Below are 19632 nucleotides of genomic sequence, written 5' to 3'. Positions count from 1 at the left end.
GTATTATATCAAAAAAGTGACTAAAATAAATAAACAAACACTAAAGGTTTGTTCAAATATTCCATAAAATAACACATGTTGATCTGATACATATAAACCAAATGACTTAAGAACTGTTTTGATTGCTTCTTAGAAAATATATTTTTGATGAAAGTAAGCTCAAAATATAAGAAATTCGTCACCACCACACTTAAACAAATGAATAAACACATGAATATTTATGCAATACAAAATTGTATTTTAATAAGAAAATACAGTATGTTAATTCCTTATTAAGCTACCTAATACCAATGTGAGGGCGTATTTATTTATATATGTACTTTTTTATAATTGTAATTTTTTTCTTCTGATTCCTGTAAAACACTTTGAGGTATACTTTTTGTACTTGTATACAAATGTGTTATATAAATAAATGTTACTGTTGTTCTGAGCTCTTTTCATAGCCAGTTCATTCACAATGATGTCTCTTCAAGGTTTTTATAACTGTTAACATAAACTGGATTCACATAACTATCTCCTGAAACAAGAAAGAAAAAATAAAGGGCTTAGTTTGTTGAATTTATACAGAGACACTTTTAAATACGTACAATGCTTTTACAGCAGTAAGTAGTGATGTATGCACACATCATACCATTTTGCCATGTAACCAGGACCAATCAGCATAGTGTATCTGGTAGAAGTCCCACCGCATCCTGAGTGCCAACTGTGCACCAAAGATGTACCTGTGATGCTGCCATGATACTCCATGCTGTGAATCATATATAGGTTTGAGAGGCTGTAGCAATGCTGGATGCAGACTATGGGACAGCCATGTTGGATGTGACTCAGCGGTGAATGGTAGCCTTGTTGCAGGAAGACCATTTCAAAAGACAGTTACTCACCAAAGGGCTAAGAACTGAAAATTTGTAGACCAGGCAGGTATTTTAGGGAGCCACAGAATATGCTACAAAGATTTCACCAGTCCTAGATTGCCAACTAACCAACCCTCTCATATATTATTATGACTAAAATGAAGGAAAAATATACCAGAGTGACTTAAAAATATACAAGATAGAATTGTTTTAATATATATTGAAAAACTGGAACATACATAGCATTATGGTTTCTTCTTAACTGTCAAAGCTACATACTTCAACCATTGTTGTAAGCATTAATAACACAAACTTCAGTGCTTTACTAGAAAAAATGTTCATGCAAAATAGGAGAAATAAAACCTCAACAGTGTATGGGCTTATACCTGCACAAGAGTTCATAGCTATAAAAACTTTGGTAGTAGTAGTAGTTTCAGTAGTCGTATTGTCAGCTGTACATAGTATAGTGAAATTTTTATGTACACGTCTGATCAAGATGTTCCATGTCACCAATCTCAAGAATCATTATAAACAAGAATGCGTTAAAATACTTTAGTCCTCAAGGATGAAAAAACAATTTGAATCAAACAAATTATCACTGTAAAATGTAAAACCATGATAACAATGAAAACTAAAAATCATAAATCACAGTCACGTACCCAACACAACAATAATTCCGTCCAAATGTGTTTATGGTGGTAAAGGTTTTATATATTTTATACATCACCAAGTTACATTCATATTTTTCTTCATATCGCATACCAAAAAAAGTTGACCATATATTTTCATTGCTCCTTCACACACAGTGTCAAAGTCTATTCTTTTTAGCCATACTTTAGGCAATGCTGAGGTTTTGGACGAAACACTACAAATGTGAAAATTTAGAAATATTACTCTACACCAAGAGTCCTTTTTTTCATTTTTATTTTAAAATTAAATCTCATTAAGATTTAATATGACTTGTTTGCTCTGGGTGGAAAATGGTGTATTCTGGAACTGAAAGCTACTTATGATATTTGAGCAAAGACTGAAGGTGCTGAACCTTGTTAGTTTAATCAAAAGTAAATCTTGAGGTGACGTGATTGAAATGTTTAAAATTATAAGGAGAATAGTATAGTGGATACCTGCTGTTACTTTAAAGTAAATTCATCAAACAAGAATAGGTAGATATAGTTCAGGATTTGTTAAGGGCAAACACTACACAAATGTTTTAAAATTTTTCTTTATGCAAAGAACAATAGACACATGGAGTACATTGCTAAGTGTTGTGGTGGAGAATAGGACTTTAGGAACTTCCCAATCTCAAGTCAGTGTTACTTTTGAGAATCCAGCAGAAAATACAAGCCCTGAAACTGATTATTGTTACCAGCCTCATGATTTCGAGGCCTTGGACAATAAACAGTTTTAAAACTACCAGTATTTCAACCAACAATAAGGCCATTCAGTCCAGCATAGCTCTTTGATTGCTTACCTGCTGCCATTTGGCAAAACATGGTGAAATCTCTGTAATCTCTCTGTGCTTGCACTGTGGCTACTTATGATACCTACCTGGCCTACATTTCACAATCATCAGCTCATAGGTGAGTAATTCTTTTCCTACAAGACCTTCATCTACTGATGACACATCACACATCTATGGAAATGTGACTTCTTATTTCATTTGAGTTTTGATGCAGATTGTGTTGTTTCATAAATGGAAATAACCATTTTGTGGTCCTTGTTTACAACTGGAAAAGGGTTACTTTCCTTCTGAGAAAAATTTATAATGATCCTCCTTTTCTGCTTCGACACTGCTTTCCTTTGTTAATTTTAGAGCTTCAGTACAAAAAAATCATTATATATAATTCTTACCATAGTTCTTCCTTAATCCACTTCCATGTTTTGATAATTTATAATAGCATTTTCAGTTTTTTGCCACTTGGGTGACACATTACTCAAGGCAGTGTGCTTTTTTTCAGACACTCTCTAAATGTTGTAGTCAAAGGTTTTTCCTTGCAAGGATAAGCAGTATCTGTTAAAGCCGTTTTTGTTAATTGTTTACTTTTTGAAAGAAAATGTAATCACTATAAGAACCCTTTTCCTGGATTTTCTGAGTATTGCTTAAATGTCAAAAGAGCACTTGTGTTTAAGATAGCACTTTTATCCAAAGGCTGAAATTTTAACATGTTAATAAAAAATCAGGCTGTAATTCACATCCTAAGCAGACTGACTTACGTTTTCTGTACTCCAGGTATGTAGGGCAGACCATGTTGAAATCTGTGATGTCTAATTCATTCTCTAAGTTAAGAAAAATATTTGTTACGCATTTTTATTCATAAGACACATTATTTAGGAAAACAATGTATAAAACTTTACAAGAATATATATTTTCTTATATAGTTTCTTACTTGAGCCCTCTACTTCCAGGAAAGACTTTCTGCTTTCAAAAATGTGCTTAAAAAAAGAGTTGTTTTTTTTTTCAATGGATGAATGAATTTATTGGTCATTTTAACATTTAAAAAAGAAAAAAAGAAACTCAGTGTTAAGCAACAGCAGTAATGCAGGCCTAGTCTGAAATTTGGTCTAAACAAAGATACAACGCCCGCTTCTGCTTACATCTTTAAATGCTTTGAGTTAACAAAACATACAAAAACAACAACTCATTTTTAAGTATGTTTAGCTTCTGTCATAAGTAGTTTTTCCAATATCTCATTCATCACATTTAAAAGCTGGATAAAAGTATTATAAAATTATATTTAATTGAACATTTTCTGGCACGTTTGAAGTTGCAATGGTCATTCCAATCTGCAGTCCCACTGGCCGCCATTCATTTCAGCTGATTACATTGTTAGTCACGGGTGCGCATGTCTATATAACAATGCAAGTCAATCATTCTGAGCTCATGCCTTTACTGAACAGGACTGAAGATCTCAAACTATCTCCTATGGACATGTTGCCCTACAGACTTTATAGTCTTTGCTTTTGTGGGATGATGGTTAATGTTGGATTCCTGCACGCTTGACCATTATACACATATTATATGCACAGATACTGTAAATGTAATGGCTGTGGTTTTGCTCTCATTATGCTGTTACATTTGTATAAAGCTGTTTGTGATGATGATTATCTGGCTGTACAGCTGAGATGAGCTGATTGTCTGTTTCCTCAGTTTTGTTTTGTTTTTCATATCCATAACCCCATTTGTTTTCTGAAGAAGCTATTTTACTTTTGGAATTGCAGAAGCACAAGCCATAATACAAGGATCAGTTCTGCACTAAGTAGTGCTATGTCGGCTTCTCACATCTCTAGTAACAATTGTTTTCACTTAACAGGATTCTGATTGAAACAGTCATCCACTTAACCAAAAACAAAACAAGTGCACATAACAACTTTAATTAAATATCAAAATCAGGTAAAGGAAGGATTTATCATCCAATTACAAAACTGAATGCATGCATTTGTAATTTAACTGAGATGCAGCAATTCTGACAACACAATATAAAATAAATGTTGATATGTGTTGACTGTCCAAATAGACAAAAACAATGAAAAATCATAGGCATCACATTGTAGGAAGAGCAAAGAGCCTTCTCCCTCTGTACCTTCTACATCTCAACATCTATTGTACTCTAGTTTACTCACACATGTGAAAAACATGTTTGTATTCAAGCTACTTGCTGACTAATTGGTGCCAGTATGTGTGGCAGCTTTGGTGTCAACACATACTGCAGAAGGCTGAGGCCCAGTCCAGGCTTGGTACTACTGCATACAGCACTGCTTGGATAGTTTCTGGTTCCCTTTGCCACTATAATGGACAAATCAGGGTCAGAAAATGGATGCCTATTATATTGGGCTGCAAAGACTGATGACAATTTATGGAAGCAGCCAGAAAAAAGAATATATCACGTTTTTAAGGAAAAAATAAATTGTTACGGTGCAGTATTGTAATATTTTCAGTAGCAATGTATTGTTGATATTTGGATCCTTTTTCTGTATGCCATCAATAGGAAAAGTAATGTCTGTAAAAGTGCCAAAATGTGTGGTACTCCGTCTGTGGGAATGTAAAAACTGTGCATTATATTCATGTTTGCATAACAAGATGCATTCTTTCAATATTCCAACAGATGGAGCACTGCTGCAAAGAGTCCAATATGAAATGCTCTGCCCACCTCTAAGCTGGGTGCTTAGGTACATTTTTAGTTTTATAATGTTACCAATAAGAGAGTGCATAGTATTTCACATTCAGCATGTTATCCTTGTAATTTCAAAATGAAGTACAGTGGAGTTACATCATATGCGTACTTAACCTATAAGTAGGATTTCCCTGAATTAAAAAAAAAAGAAAAACCCTGAGGGGGAAAGTGGGCAGAGATATGAAAAAGTGGATATCTAGACATAAATAATGCTTCTAAATAAAGTGCATGACAAGCAGAGAGGGAAACCTGAATTAAACCAGATAGCTGGTGTGCCTAAGTCAGATTGACATTTTGATTTTACACAGAAGTGGAACACTTCTTGATTTGAAGTGATGGCCCATTCTTGACTTCAAAAGAAGACGCCCTTGACATGCCATTTTTCAGCAGCAGTTAGGCTGTTTTCAGTTTTTTAAATTCATGTCAGTTTTAAAGGGACCATTGGTACCTCCGGCCTTTTTATTTTTTTAATAAGGGTTTTCGATGAACTGGCAAATTGAGATTGATTTCTGCAGTGTGTCACATTTTACCAATCTAAACAATTTCACACTCAATGACAACATGATGAAATAAACATGCTGGGTGGGGGTTGAATTATGTTTTGTTAAGTTCAACTTCATTGTATGCAATGTTATTTTCCTCCAAATAATTAAAAAAAAGAATTCAGTCTGTGCTGCCATATTTATGGGTATCATCACTTGTTGAACAGATAATATCTATTGTGACCAAAGAGGCAAGTATTGTGTATTGAACTGTAAAATGCAAATTTGTGTTATTTTACTCTCACTATTTCTTATTTATTAATTAACACATATTTATGTTTGAAAAAGCATATGACATTATAGCCAATACATTTTAGGTGGTGAAATAGTTTTGCATGATTTTGGCTTCAAATTCTTTGTCAATCCCACCATAAATTATGACTGCATCTGTATGCCAACACACTACAAACTAGGAGCGTCTCTCCAGCTCCAACTAAATTTAGATTGCTACAAATACAAACTGATAGAATCATTCATCACATTCAGCCGCAGTGTTTATGGGATCTGTGGATACCTCGTTTACTCCGTAAAATATCCTTAAAAAAGAATGGGGTGTAAAGCATGACAGGGTTATTTTTTCTCCATGTTTAATTAAAATGAAATTCTTACCAGTATTTGAACTGAATATTGTTCAATAAATTTGACTTTTGTAGTAAAATACAGTCATTAATTTTGTGAAAATGGCATTTTAGTGTTCCTGCATGTACTTCACTGCAACATACATTTGTATGTATTTATATAGTATTCTGAATATGAAGTATTCCTACGCCTAGGAGGAGTGGTGGAGGGCTTGTGCCTCCTCCAGGACACGAGGGGGCATCCTCCCTGGTGGCTTTGGGGACCACGGGTACGGAGCTTAGAAGCTCAACCCTGTAGGGGCCCGTGGTCACCGCCAGGGGGCGCCCCGATGCCTTGGGAACATTGGCCCTCAGTACTTCCGCCACACCGGGAAGTGCTGGGGGGAAGAGACTTGAGGGCACCTGGTGGACTTCCGGCTTCACATTGGGAGCTTCCGCCACACAGGGGTGTGGCTACGGAAGCCCTGAAGATGCACCTGGAGCCCATCCAGGGCATATAAAAGGGGCCGCCTCCCTCCAGTGAGGAGCGAGAGTCGGGAGGAAGAAGACGAAGCGTGTTGGAGAGGAGTGGAGGCGGACCAAAGAGACTGTGAAAGGCATTGTTGTGTGGCCAAGATTTGAAGGGGTGATTGGTGCTTTGTGCACTGGGTTGTGCACTTTACTGTAAATATGATAAATAATAAACGTGTGGTGGACAGTAATACGGTGTCCGTCTGTCTGTGTCCGGGCAGCTTATCACAAGTATGAAGGGTTGTCATGAAGTAGGAGGTCATTTTATAATAAATAAAATATTTCAAAATGTAATTACACTGATACTGAGGCTTTCTTCATTCTCTGTAAACTCTCTGGTTCTTTCTGAAACATACATAATATATTATGACAGGTTCATAGGATCAAAATCGTCACATGAACAGAATATAGTGAAATTATTATTTACATGTGCTAATCAACATGCAAAACATCACCACTCTCCGGCATCATGTTTAGTGAGTAGAACTGCCTTACCTCTAAAAATTTGTTTTTAAAAACTTGATAATATAATATACAGTAATATAATATAATATGTGTCATATGAAAAAGTTTGGGAACCCCTCTCAGCCTGCATAATAATTTACTCTACTTTCAACAAAAAAGATAACAGTGGTATGTTTTTCATTTCCTAGGAACATCTGAGTACTGGGGTGTTTTCCAAACAAAGATTTTTAGTGAAGCAGTATTTAGTTGTATGGAATTAAATCAAATGTGAAAAACTGGCTGTGCAAAAATGTGGGTCCCCTTGTAATTTTGCTGATTTGAATGCATGTAACTGCTCAATACTGAATACTTGCAACACCAAATTGGTTGGATTAGCTCGTTAAGCCTTGAACTTCATAGACAGGTGTGTCCAATCATGAGATATAAAAGGTATTTAAGGTGGTCAACTGCAAGCTGTGCTTCACTTTGGCTCTCCTCTGAAGAGTGACAGCATGGGATCCTCAAAGCAACTCTCAAAAGGTCTGAAAACAAAGATTGTTCAGTATCATGGTTTAGGGGAAGGCTACAAAAAGCTATCTCAGAGGTTTAAACTGTCAGTTTCAACTGTAAGGAATGTAATCAGGAAATGGAAGGCCACAGGCACAGTTGCTATTAAACCCAGGTCTGGCAGGCCAAAAAAATACAGGAGCGGCATATGCGCTGGATTGTGAGAATGGTTACAGACAACCCACAGATCACCTCCAAAGACCTGCAAGAACATCTTGCTGCAGATGGTGTATCTGTACATCATTCTACAATTCAGCACAATTTGCACAAAGAGCATCTGTATGGCAGGGTGATGAGAAAGAAGCCCTTTCTGCACTCACACCACAAACAGAGTTGCATGTTGTATGCTCATTTAGACAAGCCACATTAATTTCGGAACAAAGTGCTTTGGACTGATAAGACAAAAATTGAGTTATTTGGTCATAACAAAGAGTGCTTTGCATGGCAGAAGAAGAGCACTTGCTATCTACTATCAAATTTGGTGGAGGTTCCATCATGCTTTGGGGCTGTGTGGCTAGTTCAGGGACTGGGGTCCTTGTTAAAGTCGAGGGTTGGATGAATTCAACCCAATATCAACAAATTCTTCAGGATAATGTTCAAGCATCAGTCACAAAGTTGAAGTTACGCAGGGGTTGGATATTCCAACAAGACAATGACCCAAAACACAGTTTGAAATCTACAAAGGCATTCATGCAGAGGGAGAAGTACAATGTTCTGGAATGGCCGTCACAGTCCCCTGACTTGAATATCATCGAAAATCTATGGGATGATTTGAAGCAGGCTGTCCATGCTCGGCAGCCATCAACTTTAACTGAACTGGAGAGATTTTGTATGGAAGAATTGTCAAAAATACCTCCATCCACAATCCAGACACTCATCAAAGGCTATAGGAGGTGTCTAGAGGCTGTGATATTTGCAAAAGGAGGCTCAACTAAGTATTGCTGTAATATCTCTGTTGGGGTGCCCAAATTTATGCACCTGTCTAATTTTGTTATGATGCATATTGCATATTTTCTGTTAATCCAATAAATTTAATGTCACTGCTGAAATACTACTGTTTCCATAAGGCATGTCATATATTAAAAGGAAGTTGCTACTTTAAAAGTTCAGCCAATGATAAACAAAAATCCAAAGAATTAAGAGGGGTCCCCAAACTTTTTCATATGACTGTAATATAATATAATATATTGGAGTATGGTGGTGTTGTTTTCCCAAGGCACTCCAGTTTTCAATCTTGCCCGAAAGCATTATAACATGTATATCGTGTGTGTCAGGTTTATCAAGCCATCTTAATCTGGCCCCTTGTGAGAGTGTGTGTGAGGATCACCAACTACAGGAGTGTAAACGTGTGTGTCCTCTAATGCACTGGCACCTTGTCCAAGGTTCATTCCCATTTTGTACCAAGTACTGCCCTAAATTGGACAAGTTAAAAATGTGCATATAGATAACATAACATAATAATCTTTACATGTGCATTTTTAATATGCTTTCACTTTGCAGAGTGACAATTGTCTGCCATAACAGTTAAAGAATAAGGATGAACCAGCAGAAGAAAGCATTTCAGATTTTCAAACTGAACCTTTTCCAGGTGTTTCAGACATTCTTGAATGCTAGTAGAATGGCGCACACTTCATAAAAAGCGGAGTTCATTACCATGGAGTACCTAGAATGTAAATCTTACAAGTTTGCCACTGAAGCAGCTTCATTTCAATTTTTTTAAATATATGCATTGATATAAATCTGCTTACCATAGTCTGGCTCACTGGCAGAAGAGACATTCAGTGACGAATTGCTATGCCCAGGAAAAACACCTGAAACTGGATCAGTTACAAAGTTTTCACAAAACAAAATATGCAAACAACAGACTTTTTAATCACTTAAATTAGAAGTTGAATTTTTAGCCTGAAACATTCACCCCTTTAATACTCGTAAATACTAATACATCTGTTTATTAAATGCATGAATTTTTGTATTTAATCTTATTGGATATGAAATGTAAACAAATGATACATTTTACTGACATCATCCATGTATCAGGTTTTTTAGAGAACATCTAAATATAAAAATATCCAAGAATATAATTTATATCAGAAAAAATCTTAAAATTATACAGTAAAATGTATACGTTTATAAGATATACCCTGTGTGACCCTATAGATTTAGGAGTGATCACTTTTGTGATTTGAATACAACAGAAGTAAATCCAACACTTACTTTGCTTGTCAACAGGTGTTCTCTCCATTTTTGAGATACCAGGACATGTCATATTTCCTACCAAAAAATAAATGTAGACAATTCTGAGTTTTACAAAAGAGTAAATTTTATTTATTTTCCTGTTTAGGCTGGATTGTACCTGCTGTGGCTTGTTTTGGATATCTGACTGTTGTTAGTATGCGTTGGCAGCTGTAACACCTCATTTCTTCCATGAGGACATTTGTTTGATCGATCAGTTTAAGGAAGGCAAACCTCTGTCCACCTGTCAGCACCGGATAGGAGCTCTATGAATATTTCAGGTTTTTATATTTAACAGTGACAGAAATCAGTTTATATTTGACTTTCAAGTAAATTAAAAAACACACAAATACCATTTACTACTCACACAGTACATGAACATCAGGGGAACAGTCACAGACAGGAACATCCAAATAAAAGAGCTGCCTAGTTTTAACTTGTTTTCTTGGCTTGGCATTTATTTCTTAAGGTTGGTTATATGTAAATTTAAATTATTCTCTTCTTTTTGTAATGTTAGTGCATTGCACAGACATAATTTCATTTTAGAACTTAAAGGCTAGGTTTCACAAATTAATGTTTTAATTTAGGAGGAGTAGTAAAGCATAAAGGCCAGTATGATGTAACTATGAAACTGGCATTTTTGCTACACGGCCACTTTCTGTGCAGAGTTTGTATGTTCTTCTTTTGAAGGGTTCTCCCATACATGTTATGTTAGTTAGGGACTTTACATTGGCGTGCTATACGTGAACAAACCCTGTGACAGATCAGCATCCTGTCCATCTCTGGTGGCTTCTGCATGCCCAGTGCTTACCAACACCAAATAAAGCAGGCAAAGAAGGTGAATGCAGAAATGCATGACAGGATTTAAAACATCTAGGGCAGAGTGATGTGACACAGTAGCACATCTAAGGATGAGATTTGCAGTGGAACGAAGTGGGCAAACACAAATGAGTTGCTTTTAGCCTCTTTATACGTAAGTAATTTGCTCATTTTTAATGTGAGGTGTTGAGTATGTTAAGTCTACGTAACTCATATGAATGTTGTCTAATTTCTACCTGTAACTGCTCATCTTAAATCTCCCAATAATGCATTAATTTCTTTAAAAACATAAAATATTTTGTTTTTGAATGGCAAATGCAACTAAATAAGTTTATTTCTGAACAGTTCAATCACTTGTAAGGTTCTGTTCTGAAATTCAAAACAGAGATATGCTTATTTTTAGGTTTCACAAGAATAGATTATTATTGTTTTGTGGAGAAAATTGAATTTCAAATTTGTGGGTGTACATGACATATGTAGCAGCCAGGGCACTGGTTGTCATTTCTGAGATGGAGCTGCTTAAAAAACCTTTAAAGAATCATGCTGGGTTATCTTTTATGTACAGTACTTGTTGTGCATGTTTTACCAACTCACCCCTTGACATGTTTTCTTTAAGCCAGTCTGATTATCAAGAGCTAAATATAAATTAACTATTTAGTCCAACTAACTGTTTTGTATGTTTTTAATTTAATGAATATGAGCATACATAAATTGAATAAATAGTAATAAACATACATAGATTGTCTTCCGTGAAAACCCAAAAGGCTCCTTTGAGGCAGTGTGCTTCTGAAGAGAACATACCAGGCTGAATGTCATTCACACTAGAATTTGCTCATCACAAGTGACCTGCCTTTTAGGATTTAAGTGAACTATGATCTCAAAAACAATACCAACCTGAACTGATACTTTAGAGAAGGTCAGCATGTATTTTACCAAGTTGTATTAACTGAAGTAAGAAGTTAAAAAACAGAGAATTTGGGAAGAGGATCTTTCACATTCTAAAAGTAACAGTTGATTAGGTTCAACAGAAACCTTTGAGATCAAAGCCGTACAGTCACCGTTTTCTAACAAAGAACTGAGAAGAACTAGAGACTCACCAGCCAAGGCATCACTGAACTAAATGGCATATCCTACTCTAAGAACAGAATGAAAGGCTTTACCGAAATATAATCCAGGGCTCCAGAATACAAAATCATCAGTAAAACTGATTCAGCAGAATTCTTTAAGCTGAAGAGTAAATCATGTATTCAATGACACCTGAGAAAATTTTAAAAATCCAGAAAACCTTTCTTCAAACAGAGCTTTGTATTGATTTGTGTAGCTGAAGGGAATTCCATGACAAATTTTAAAATGTATTTGGTGGAGATTGGCCTATGGAGACAACTCTGCTGTTGCCTAACCATATAAGCTTGATGGCTGAAAGGTCTCATCTTGTTACATACAACCGAAACCTGTAACCACTACACTACTGGGAAGATTGTGCTCAGTCTTTCGGTGATGTTTTTACCTCCCAGCTTTTATTAGTGTATTGGTTTTAACATCAGGAACATCTCCATTTTTCTAGTGTTGCCACTGCTGTCTTTACACAATGCCATTCTATGTGCTTAAATTATTTGATTAAAAAGTAAATACATGTAAAAAAGTACTTGGTACACCACAATATCTAACACATATAAATTACTCTCTGAAGCACCTTATGGTGATTTGAATTAATAAAGGCAGGTAAAATCTGATGTACTAATGGCCAGGCATCCCCTGCCACTGAGTTGTCTGCCCCCTAGCATTCTGGGAGAACATTATATATGCTGGTTCCATTTGCCAATTACCTTCAAGGAGACTCAGCACACTTGCATACCAACACTGGCATGACCTGTCTGGGGTTTTTCCTGGTGGTGGCCTAACTAGCTAGGCAGACGTTCACAATTTTGCCATAAATATAGAGATCTAACATTTGTGTACAGGCAGAGGGTTTAAACTGGTGATTTATTTACAGGTGATAGCCATCTTTACAAATTGTACATGTGACTTGAGTGAGTATGCTCAGTATGCTGTTCTTCAACTACTGATAATTGCTGTCTTTGTTTGTTGTTTTGATGTTTGGTGTCACTTTTGAGTTAAGGTCTTCTTTACTTAATAAACCAAATCATTGACCTCCTACCAGGCTGCACTGAGGCAGGCAGACAACAAGAGGTTGGCATGAATTTAAGAGGTCTAAGGTCAATAGTTTGTTTATGTAAAGTGGAACATTAAAAGCATTACTTACGTGCAGAGGTTGCCACCTGTTCTGACTCGGGAAGGAACTCTTCCTTGGAGTGATACAAATAATGGCCTCTTTCTTAGTGTTTAGAGGTGAAGTGAAGGAGAAAATGCTTTAGGGTCCAACAGGCCAGCACAAGTGGGTATCCACTTCACCTTCAATCAGCTTTTGCTGGTGGAAGTTAAGGTTGCAATATGGAAAGCTACAAAGGCCATCCATTTATAACCAGCCAACAGTTTCCACCTCCTTCTGGAGACTGGACACTCTCAGGCCAGCCAATTGGTGTTATTCCTACAGGAAGACCCTGCCACAAGGTCTTCTCACAATGAATGCTGCCTGATATTCCAGTTCTTGGCAGGTACCCAGTTGGCATCCTAACTACTTGCCCAAATCACCTTAACTTGTTCCTCTTAAGAACAAGTACAGGTCTTGGCCTATTGCTGAGCTCCTCACTTTATAATGGGAAGTGAACCTAGTAACCTTGTGCAAGAACCTCATTTTGGCCACTTGTGGTTTGATTCGTAGAACTCATGACAGTGGGTGATGATAGAATAATAATGATATAGCTAAAGTAGGTCTAGATAAGGCAGTTTAGTGTTTGGTGTATCCCCTTGTTTCTCTTCCTTGAGCATATGTATATGGGACTCTAGAATGGATATGTGTATTCTCTATCACAATCCATAATACTTTATGGATGTTTTATTATTAATTCACTAAAGTGCCAAATCATTTTATTATATTTTGTTATCAATCTATTGAAGTCCAATTGGCCAAATGTGATGTCTCTGTCTGTTCAGTCAAGGTCAGCACATGCCTGAAAATTAGAAAAGCTTGAGAGATGCAAATGTGTCTGTGCTGCGGTAGCTGCAGCTCTCCAACCCAAAGCTGACAATTTGCAATCAGATGGAAGACATTTACCTTCATGAAATATATTGGCGTATATCGGAGGGTCAATTTCTTTGTGACCTAGACATGAAACAAGTAAAAAGATGTTATACATGCCCATGACCACACAGATCAGCTAGATTTTCACTTTAATTTCCACTTAAAAAAATCAATATTTCTTATATTACAGGTAGGTTGAAACTTGTACAGTCAGGTAAAATATCTGTTCTAGCTGCTGAAAATAAAAGCCTTGTCTTCAGTCATCAAAAACAATTTTTAGCCAAAGATGCTTGTAACTGATTTCTAGTACTGCTCTGTAATGTGCATGTATTCTGGAACAAATTACCAGGACATGGAGTTGATGCAGAAACCCCGATAACCTCTAAGAAGTGTCTGGAAGGGATGTTTGAAGAGCTTCTCTATTAGCTAAATAAACAAGCTCGTTGGACCAAATGGGCTCCTCTCACTTGTCGAGTTTCTTATTTTCCAGATGTACAGTATCCCTGGAAGACAGACATCAAGCCCAAAAACTCTATGATTGTCTCCTTTGCAGTGTTTTGTATTTGTATCAGAAAACATGATTCTCCTTAATTAATTAAATGTCATTCATTTACGGTAAGTTAAGTCTATAACTCTCATCTTTCCATTTATTCATTGTAGAAGAAGTTGTAGTGTCCTGTACGAGTACCATAGTGTAGACGGAATCCAAAGGTCACAGCATTAGAAATGAAACTCAAATGTCCCTAAACCGATTCTCTTTTCTAGGTAGGATGATTTAAATGTCTAAAGATGAACTCTCAAAGACAGAACATTATGAAACTCCAAATAAAGGTCTCTGTTGCGCGTCTTTCACGACCTGCTTTGTTTAGTGTAAGGTTGAATGCTGGGAAGTTTTGTGCAGTTAAATTCTAGGATATAGAAGCCACTGCATGTGGCATCTCAGTGCAAAAAAGATAATTTCTAGCTAAAGTGCTATGAGCTTACACCTCTTCTAAAAGCAGCCATGGAACCATCCTTTATATTGACTTGATTTTATACTTTCAAGTAAAACCCATAATCTAAAGGATATCTTCACAGTTGGACCTTAATATTCTTAATGGGTCCATAGGTTTATATTATTTAATTACTAAAAGACTGGATTTTTGCTACGTTTGAGCAATAATTAAATTGTGTTATTTTTGTGTCGAACATTTTGTCAGCAAGGCTCTGCTTATGAGAGGTAAAGTTGGGACCAGACATTGAAGTCCTGCACCCATCACACGGCGTCTGTCTTGATTTTTCACAAAATGTCAGTCCTTTTTCTGTATCTGTGAGTGAAGTGTCTGTAGTGAAGGAAACTCAGTGTGTCCAAATCCAGATCCTGGAGGATCAAAGTGGCTCCACTTTCTTAATTAGTAACTACTGTTTCATATGAATCATACCACTCAAATTGATTTTAACTGACTTGCATTTTAAAATTCAAAACCTGGCAGCCCAACAATAATGAAATGCAAAACAAGCCAAGTGATGATCAGCTAACTTGATCCTATGTGTCCACCATGCAATATCTATTTTGATTATATAGTTGAAAAGAAAAAACTTTAAGGTCTGACAAATAATAATTTCCAAAAGTTTGAAACGGTGCTCCTAGCAAACAGAAAATCAACAGGTTTAGATATTTCTGGTGTAGGAGATTGAGGCCACTGGGAAGTCATTGAAGTAAACAGTCTGTTTCAATATCAGCAACAGTGGTCTTCTAATTAAGAAATTGGATGGAGAGAGAATGGTGGCCCTCCAGAAAGAAAGACCCCTGAGTTGACTGTGCATCTGCTTTGCATTATTATTATTGGTTAAAAGCAAGAGAAATAGTGAATTATGAATCTTAAAAAAAACTTAGTTTGCCTTATGTTCCATATGCAGCAATAATTAATTACAAAGTTAGAAAAGTGGCTGAAGCAAAAAAGAGCAACCGGCTGACCCTCCATTTTACACCCCTGTTTTATGATGTCATTTCTACTATGCGCCTCTTGGAATTATTCACAAATGACAGATTAACAGAAAGTGACCCACATGTGGAAACAGAAATATTTAGACTGATACATCCTTTGCAATTGCATTTAAATGGAGATGGACATGTGCAAGTAGGGTGCAACCACAAGGTTGTGACAAAATCAGCAGTACCACCTCTGAACACGAGAGGGTACTGCTGGCAACACTTTTTCCTCCTTCTCCTATAGGACAGGCAGGCCAAAGGATTTGTGATGTCAGTTCCTTTGCCCCCAAATTGGAATTCTCACCCCTCCACCTTGAACAAGATATAAAGAAGCATTCATTTGTGGAACCCATCTGAGTGTGCGCTTCAGTTCTTTAAAAAAACATTTATTTGCCGATCTGTGATCACTATGACCCATATGGTCATTCATTGTTATTTTGTCACTAATCTTTTGTGTTTACTTTTTCATAATTATATGGAAGGTACCAATGTGGAACCCCAGATATAGTAGGAATTGCTATGAAATTACTAGCTATCTGAAAAAGAAAACTCGGGATTGTTTCATGTAACAACATAGAGAGTGAAAGCTGATGCTTGATTGCTGGTCTTTTTTCCTTTGTTTCCTTTGATTAAACTGTATATACTTTCAGGTTATTTAAGAAAGCAAAAAAATTAAAAGAGAATGTTCAGGGGGCCGTAGAAGTTTAGTTTTTGCATTATAGATTCAGGTCTGCTCAGTTCCAGTGAATTCAATAGCCCAAGCAGCAGGGAGGCCTATAGCATTTGTTAGAATCGCTGTACAAAAATACATGAAGGTGTGCATTTTGTCATGGTGACATGGTGTACTCTGTACCTGATGTGACAATACTGGTACTGGTACTACTAGAGACTCTGAGTGCTGTTCACAGAGGAATCTGGGATATTTCTTTCATTTAGATGGGACATTTCTCTGAAATGTGAAAACAAGAAGGAAGTGAGCATTCATGGATGTTGCCTTCACTTATTTTGATTGGGGCATCTTTTCTAAGAGCATTCATCTAACATCCTGTCTCAATAAGGATTCTTCACTTGGATCAAAGGTAAGTGGATGTGTCTGTGCAGCTCACGGTGCCTTCTGTCTTGAACCTTCTCTGTGAGACTTCATCAAGCTCATCACTCGATTGTTGAATGACACTTCTGTACTTTATATTAAACATGGCATGGTGTACATTGCTTTGTGAGTTCTGCGTCTTGTATTGAGATGTTAAATAAGATTGATTAAGCTTTATTACAGATTAATCCATTGCCTGAAAATATACTGTATGTTAACACTGTTATAGTCTTGTGAGCATTAGAGCATAAGTGCTGAGTTAAATGTGTTACATTAAAACTTTTGGCCTCAGCTTTTATTTTGCACAACTACCACAACACAGACTGCTTTTCACACTTTTAAAGCTCTCAGGAAGTTGAGCTATATATACATCTTGTAAGTCATTAGCAAACAAATTCATTTCTGTTTTGTTTAGTTGAATGTAGGTGGATGTGCATGGGAGGTCTTTCAAATTTTAGAGTTACACAGATATGCAACTTGCTAACTAAATGTGCCATTTATATGAATACTAACCAAAATAAATATTCAGTACATTGTCTTTAAGCACCGATTGTCTAGTGCAGTCTTAAACTGTGTTACCTGCTATTCTTCACAGGTATCCTTATTGATGTTATTTTATTAAAACAAATCAAGTACTAATCTACGTTCAAGTTTAACTCCAAGCTACACCATGTTGTGTAAGTACAAAGGCTGATGTGTGTGTCACTGTGGTGTTTTCAGGTGTACAGTGCACAGGGAAACTCTTACTTCTATGTCTGATCAACACACTCCCAGTGCCAGGGCGGGTCTACCATCAGGGCATTCTGTGTGCACACCCAGGGGCCGTGATGGTAAGAGGTCTTTTCACCAGTCAACTCATGAAATGATTGAGTATCCACAAAGGCATCTTAAGGGGGCGATGGTTGATTTTAAGAGATTGGCCTTATCAACTGTGGGAAAAGCTCACGGCTGGGGGGAAAAGATCAAGGTTTTGAATCTTGATGCTCCCACAATCTCCTGGATCATGGACTATCTGATCAACAGAAAGCACTTTTTGAGGCTGAGGGACTGTGTGTCAGAAATGGAGGTGTGTAGTAATGGAGCACCTCAGGCAACTGTCCTGTCTCCCTTCCTGTTCACACTCTACATAATGGAATTCCACCATAATTCCAGAGTTTGCAATCTACAGAAATTATCAGATGACTCATCCATCATAGGCTGCATTTATAATGGAGACAAGTTTCTAGAGGACTTTGCCTTGTGGTACAAGGACAACAACTGGCAACTCAACATCAGTAAGACAAAAGAGCTGGTGGTGGACTTTAGGCGGAGACAAGTCACCATCCAGGCAGAGGACGTGGAAGTGATGCAAAGCTACAAACAACAAACTGGACTGGTCTGACAACACAAGTCGCTCTGTACAAGAAGAGCCAAAGAAGACGGTACTTGTCAAGGAGACTCAGGTCTTTTGATGTGTTTAGCAAGCTGCTGGAAACTGTCTATCACTCCATAGTAGAGATTAGTAGAGATTGAGTCTTACACCAAAATCAAGAGTATGAAATGCAATGCTGCATTAAACAATCTGGTGTCTGTGTGCTGCATTGTAAAAGGTATGATCAACTCTCTGTTAAGGGGTTACATCACCTAGGTGCCTGTGGGGGGGTCTTAATCTGGCCTTGCCTAGTGCTATGATAAGCAAAAATGTATAAAAATACAGAAGTTACTTTTATTTAACAGCAAACACTGATCTGCTTACTGGAGGTAACTGGTGTCGTGGTTTCCATCTTATGGGTGGAGTGACATGGTGTAAGGCTGTGGTCCACTAGGGTGCAACAACGTGTAGTCAAGGCAGAGAGTGGTAGCTGACACAAGTGTGGATAAGTGTGTAGCGTTCACACTCTGAAAGTGTAAGTGAGGCTGTGTCCTGTGCTGTTACGGTTAAGGAGGGGTTTCCTATATGTATGCATGCACTCACTGACATCGGTCACCATGTGGGTGGATTCTCAAAGAGGACACGATGTGAGGTTGCAGGGACTGACTTGAAACAAAACAACATTTGTTGTACATATCAGAATTGATTCACTGTAAAGATGTTTAAATAAATCTAGCCATGTGTAAAGAAGTCATTAATACTGGGTGGGTGCACACAAGAAGAATAAGATCATGAATAAATGACTTGTACACTTACATGCTTCTGTGTGTGCATGTAACTGACATGCTGAAATGCTTGATGTGTATATAGTTGAATGTTTTGTGAATTAATTTTCCTTGCTTTTCTGTAACAATAACTTTAACTTTTGCTGCCAAGGTTGCTCTACACCAAGCAACATATGCTCGGCCATGTGTAAAACCTATCAACAATTAATACATACCCAAAATATCTAAAATTTTTTGAGCAATGGAGATGGTGCAAACAACACGTGCAAAAATGTAGTACGCAAAGAAATTCAGGAATAACATGCGCATTCCGCATTAGCTTTGAAATCTGTATTCTGTTCACGGGTCGGCTAAGCAGGAATTTCTGGTGTGTGTTCATTACTGTCTACATATGCATATTCATTTGTTTTCAGATGTTGTGTAGCTTTATGCCATAACACTGTTTAGAAATATACAAGGGGGCTCCGCCCCCTGCTCGCTTCGCTCGCCTACCCCCGGCGTTTTGATCTCTTGCCCGCTGGGCAGCCACGTGTGAGGATGACGCACGTGTAATACGGAGCGTTCACCCGTGTCACTC

The 19632-nt window shown here is 37.1% G+C and overlaps 1 protein-coding gene across 2 annotated transcripts in view; it reads right to left on the bottom strand.

The window, feature by feature from the left end:
• Positions 1–217: 217 nt before the first annotated feature.
• Positions 218–19632, bottom strand: part of si:dkey-65b12.12 (uncharacterized) — a 42880-nt gene continuing 23465 nt past the window's right edge. Inside the window, exons 4-7 of one of the 2 annotated variants that reach the window (XM_051930908.1) lie at positions 9879–9935; positions 9413–9481; positions 3066–3128; positions 218–517 (exon numbers count right to left, since the gene is read on the bottom strand). In XM_051930908.1, coding sequence (XP_051786868.1) covers positions 453–517; positions 3066–3128; positions 9413–9481; positions 9879–9935 — 254 coding nt within the window. In that variant the 3' untranslated portion in view covers positions 218–452. Of the gene's footprint in view, positions 518–3065; positions 3129–9412; positions 9482–9878; positions 9936–13744; positions 13939–19632 lie in introns of those variants that run through there. The other variant, XM_028806770.2, reaches the window with a different exon arrangement.

This window comes from Erpetoichthys calabaricus, chromosome 8 (assembly GCF_900747795.2).
Source record: "Erpetoichthys calabaricus chromosome 8, fErpCal1.3, whole genome shotgun sequence".
Taxonomy (NCBI): domain Eukaryota; kingdom Metazoa; phylum Chordata; class Cladistia; order Polypteriformes; family Polypteridae; genus Erpetoichthys; species Erpetoichthys calabaricus.
The sequence above is the reverse complement of the archived record's forward strand: the minus strand, read 5'-3'. Positions and strand labels throughout refer to the sequence as shown.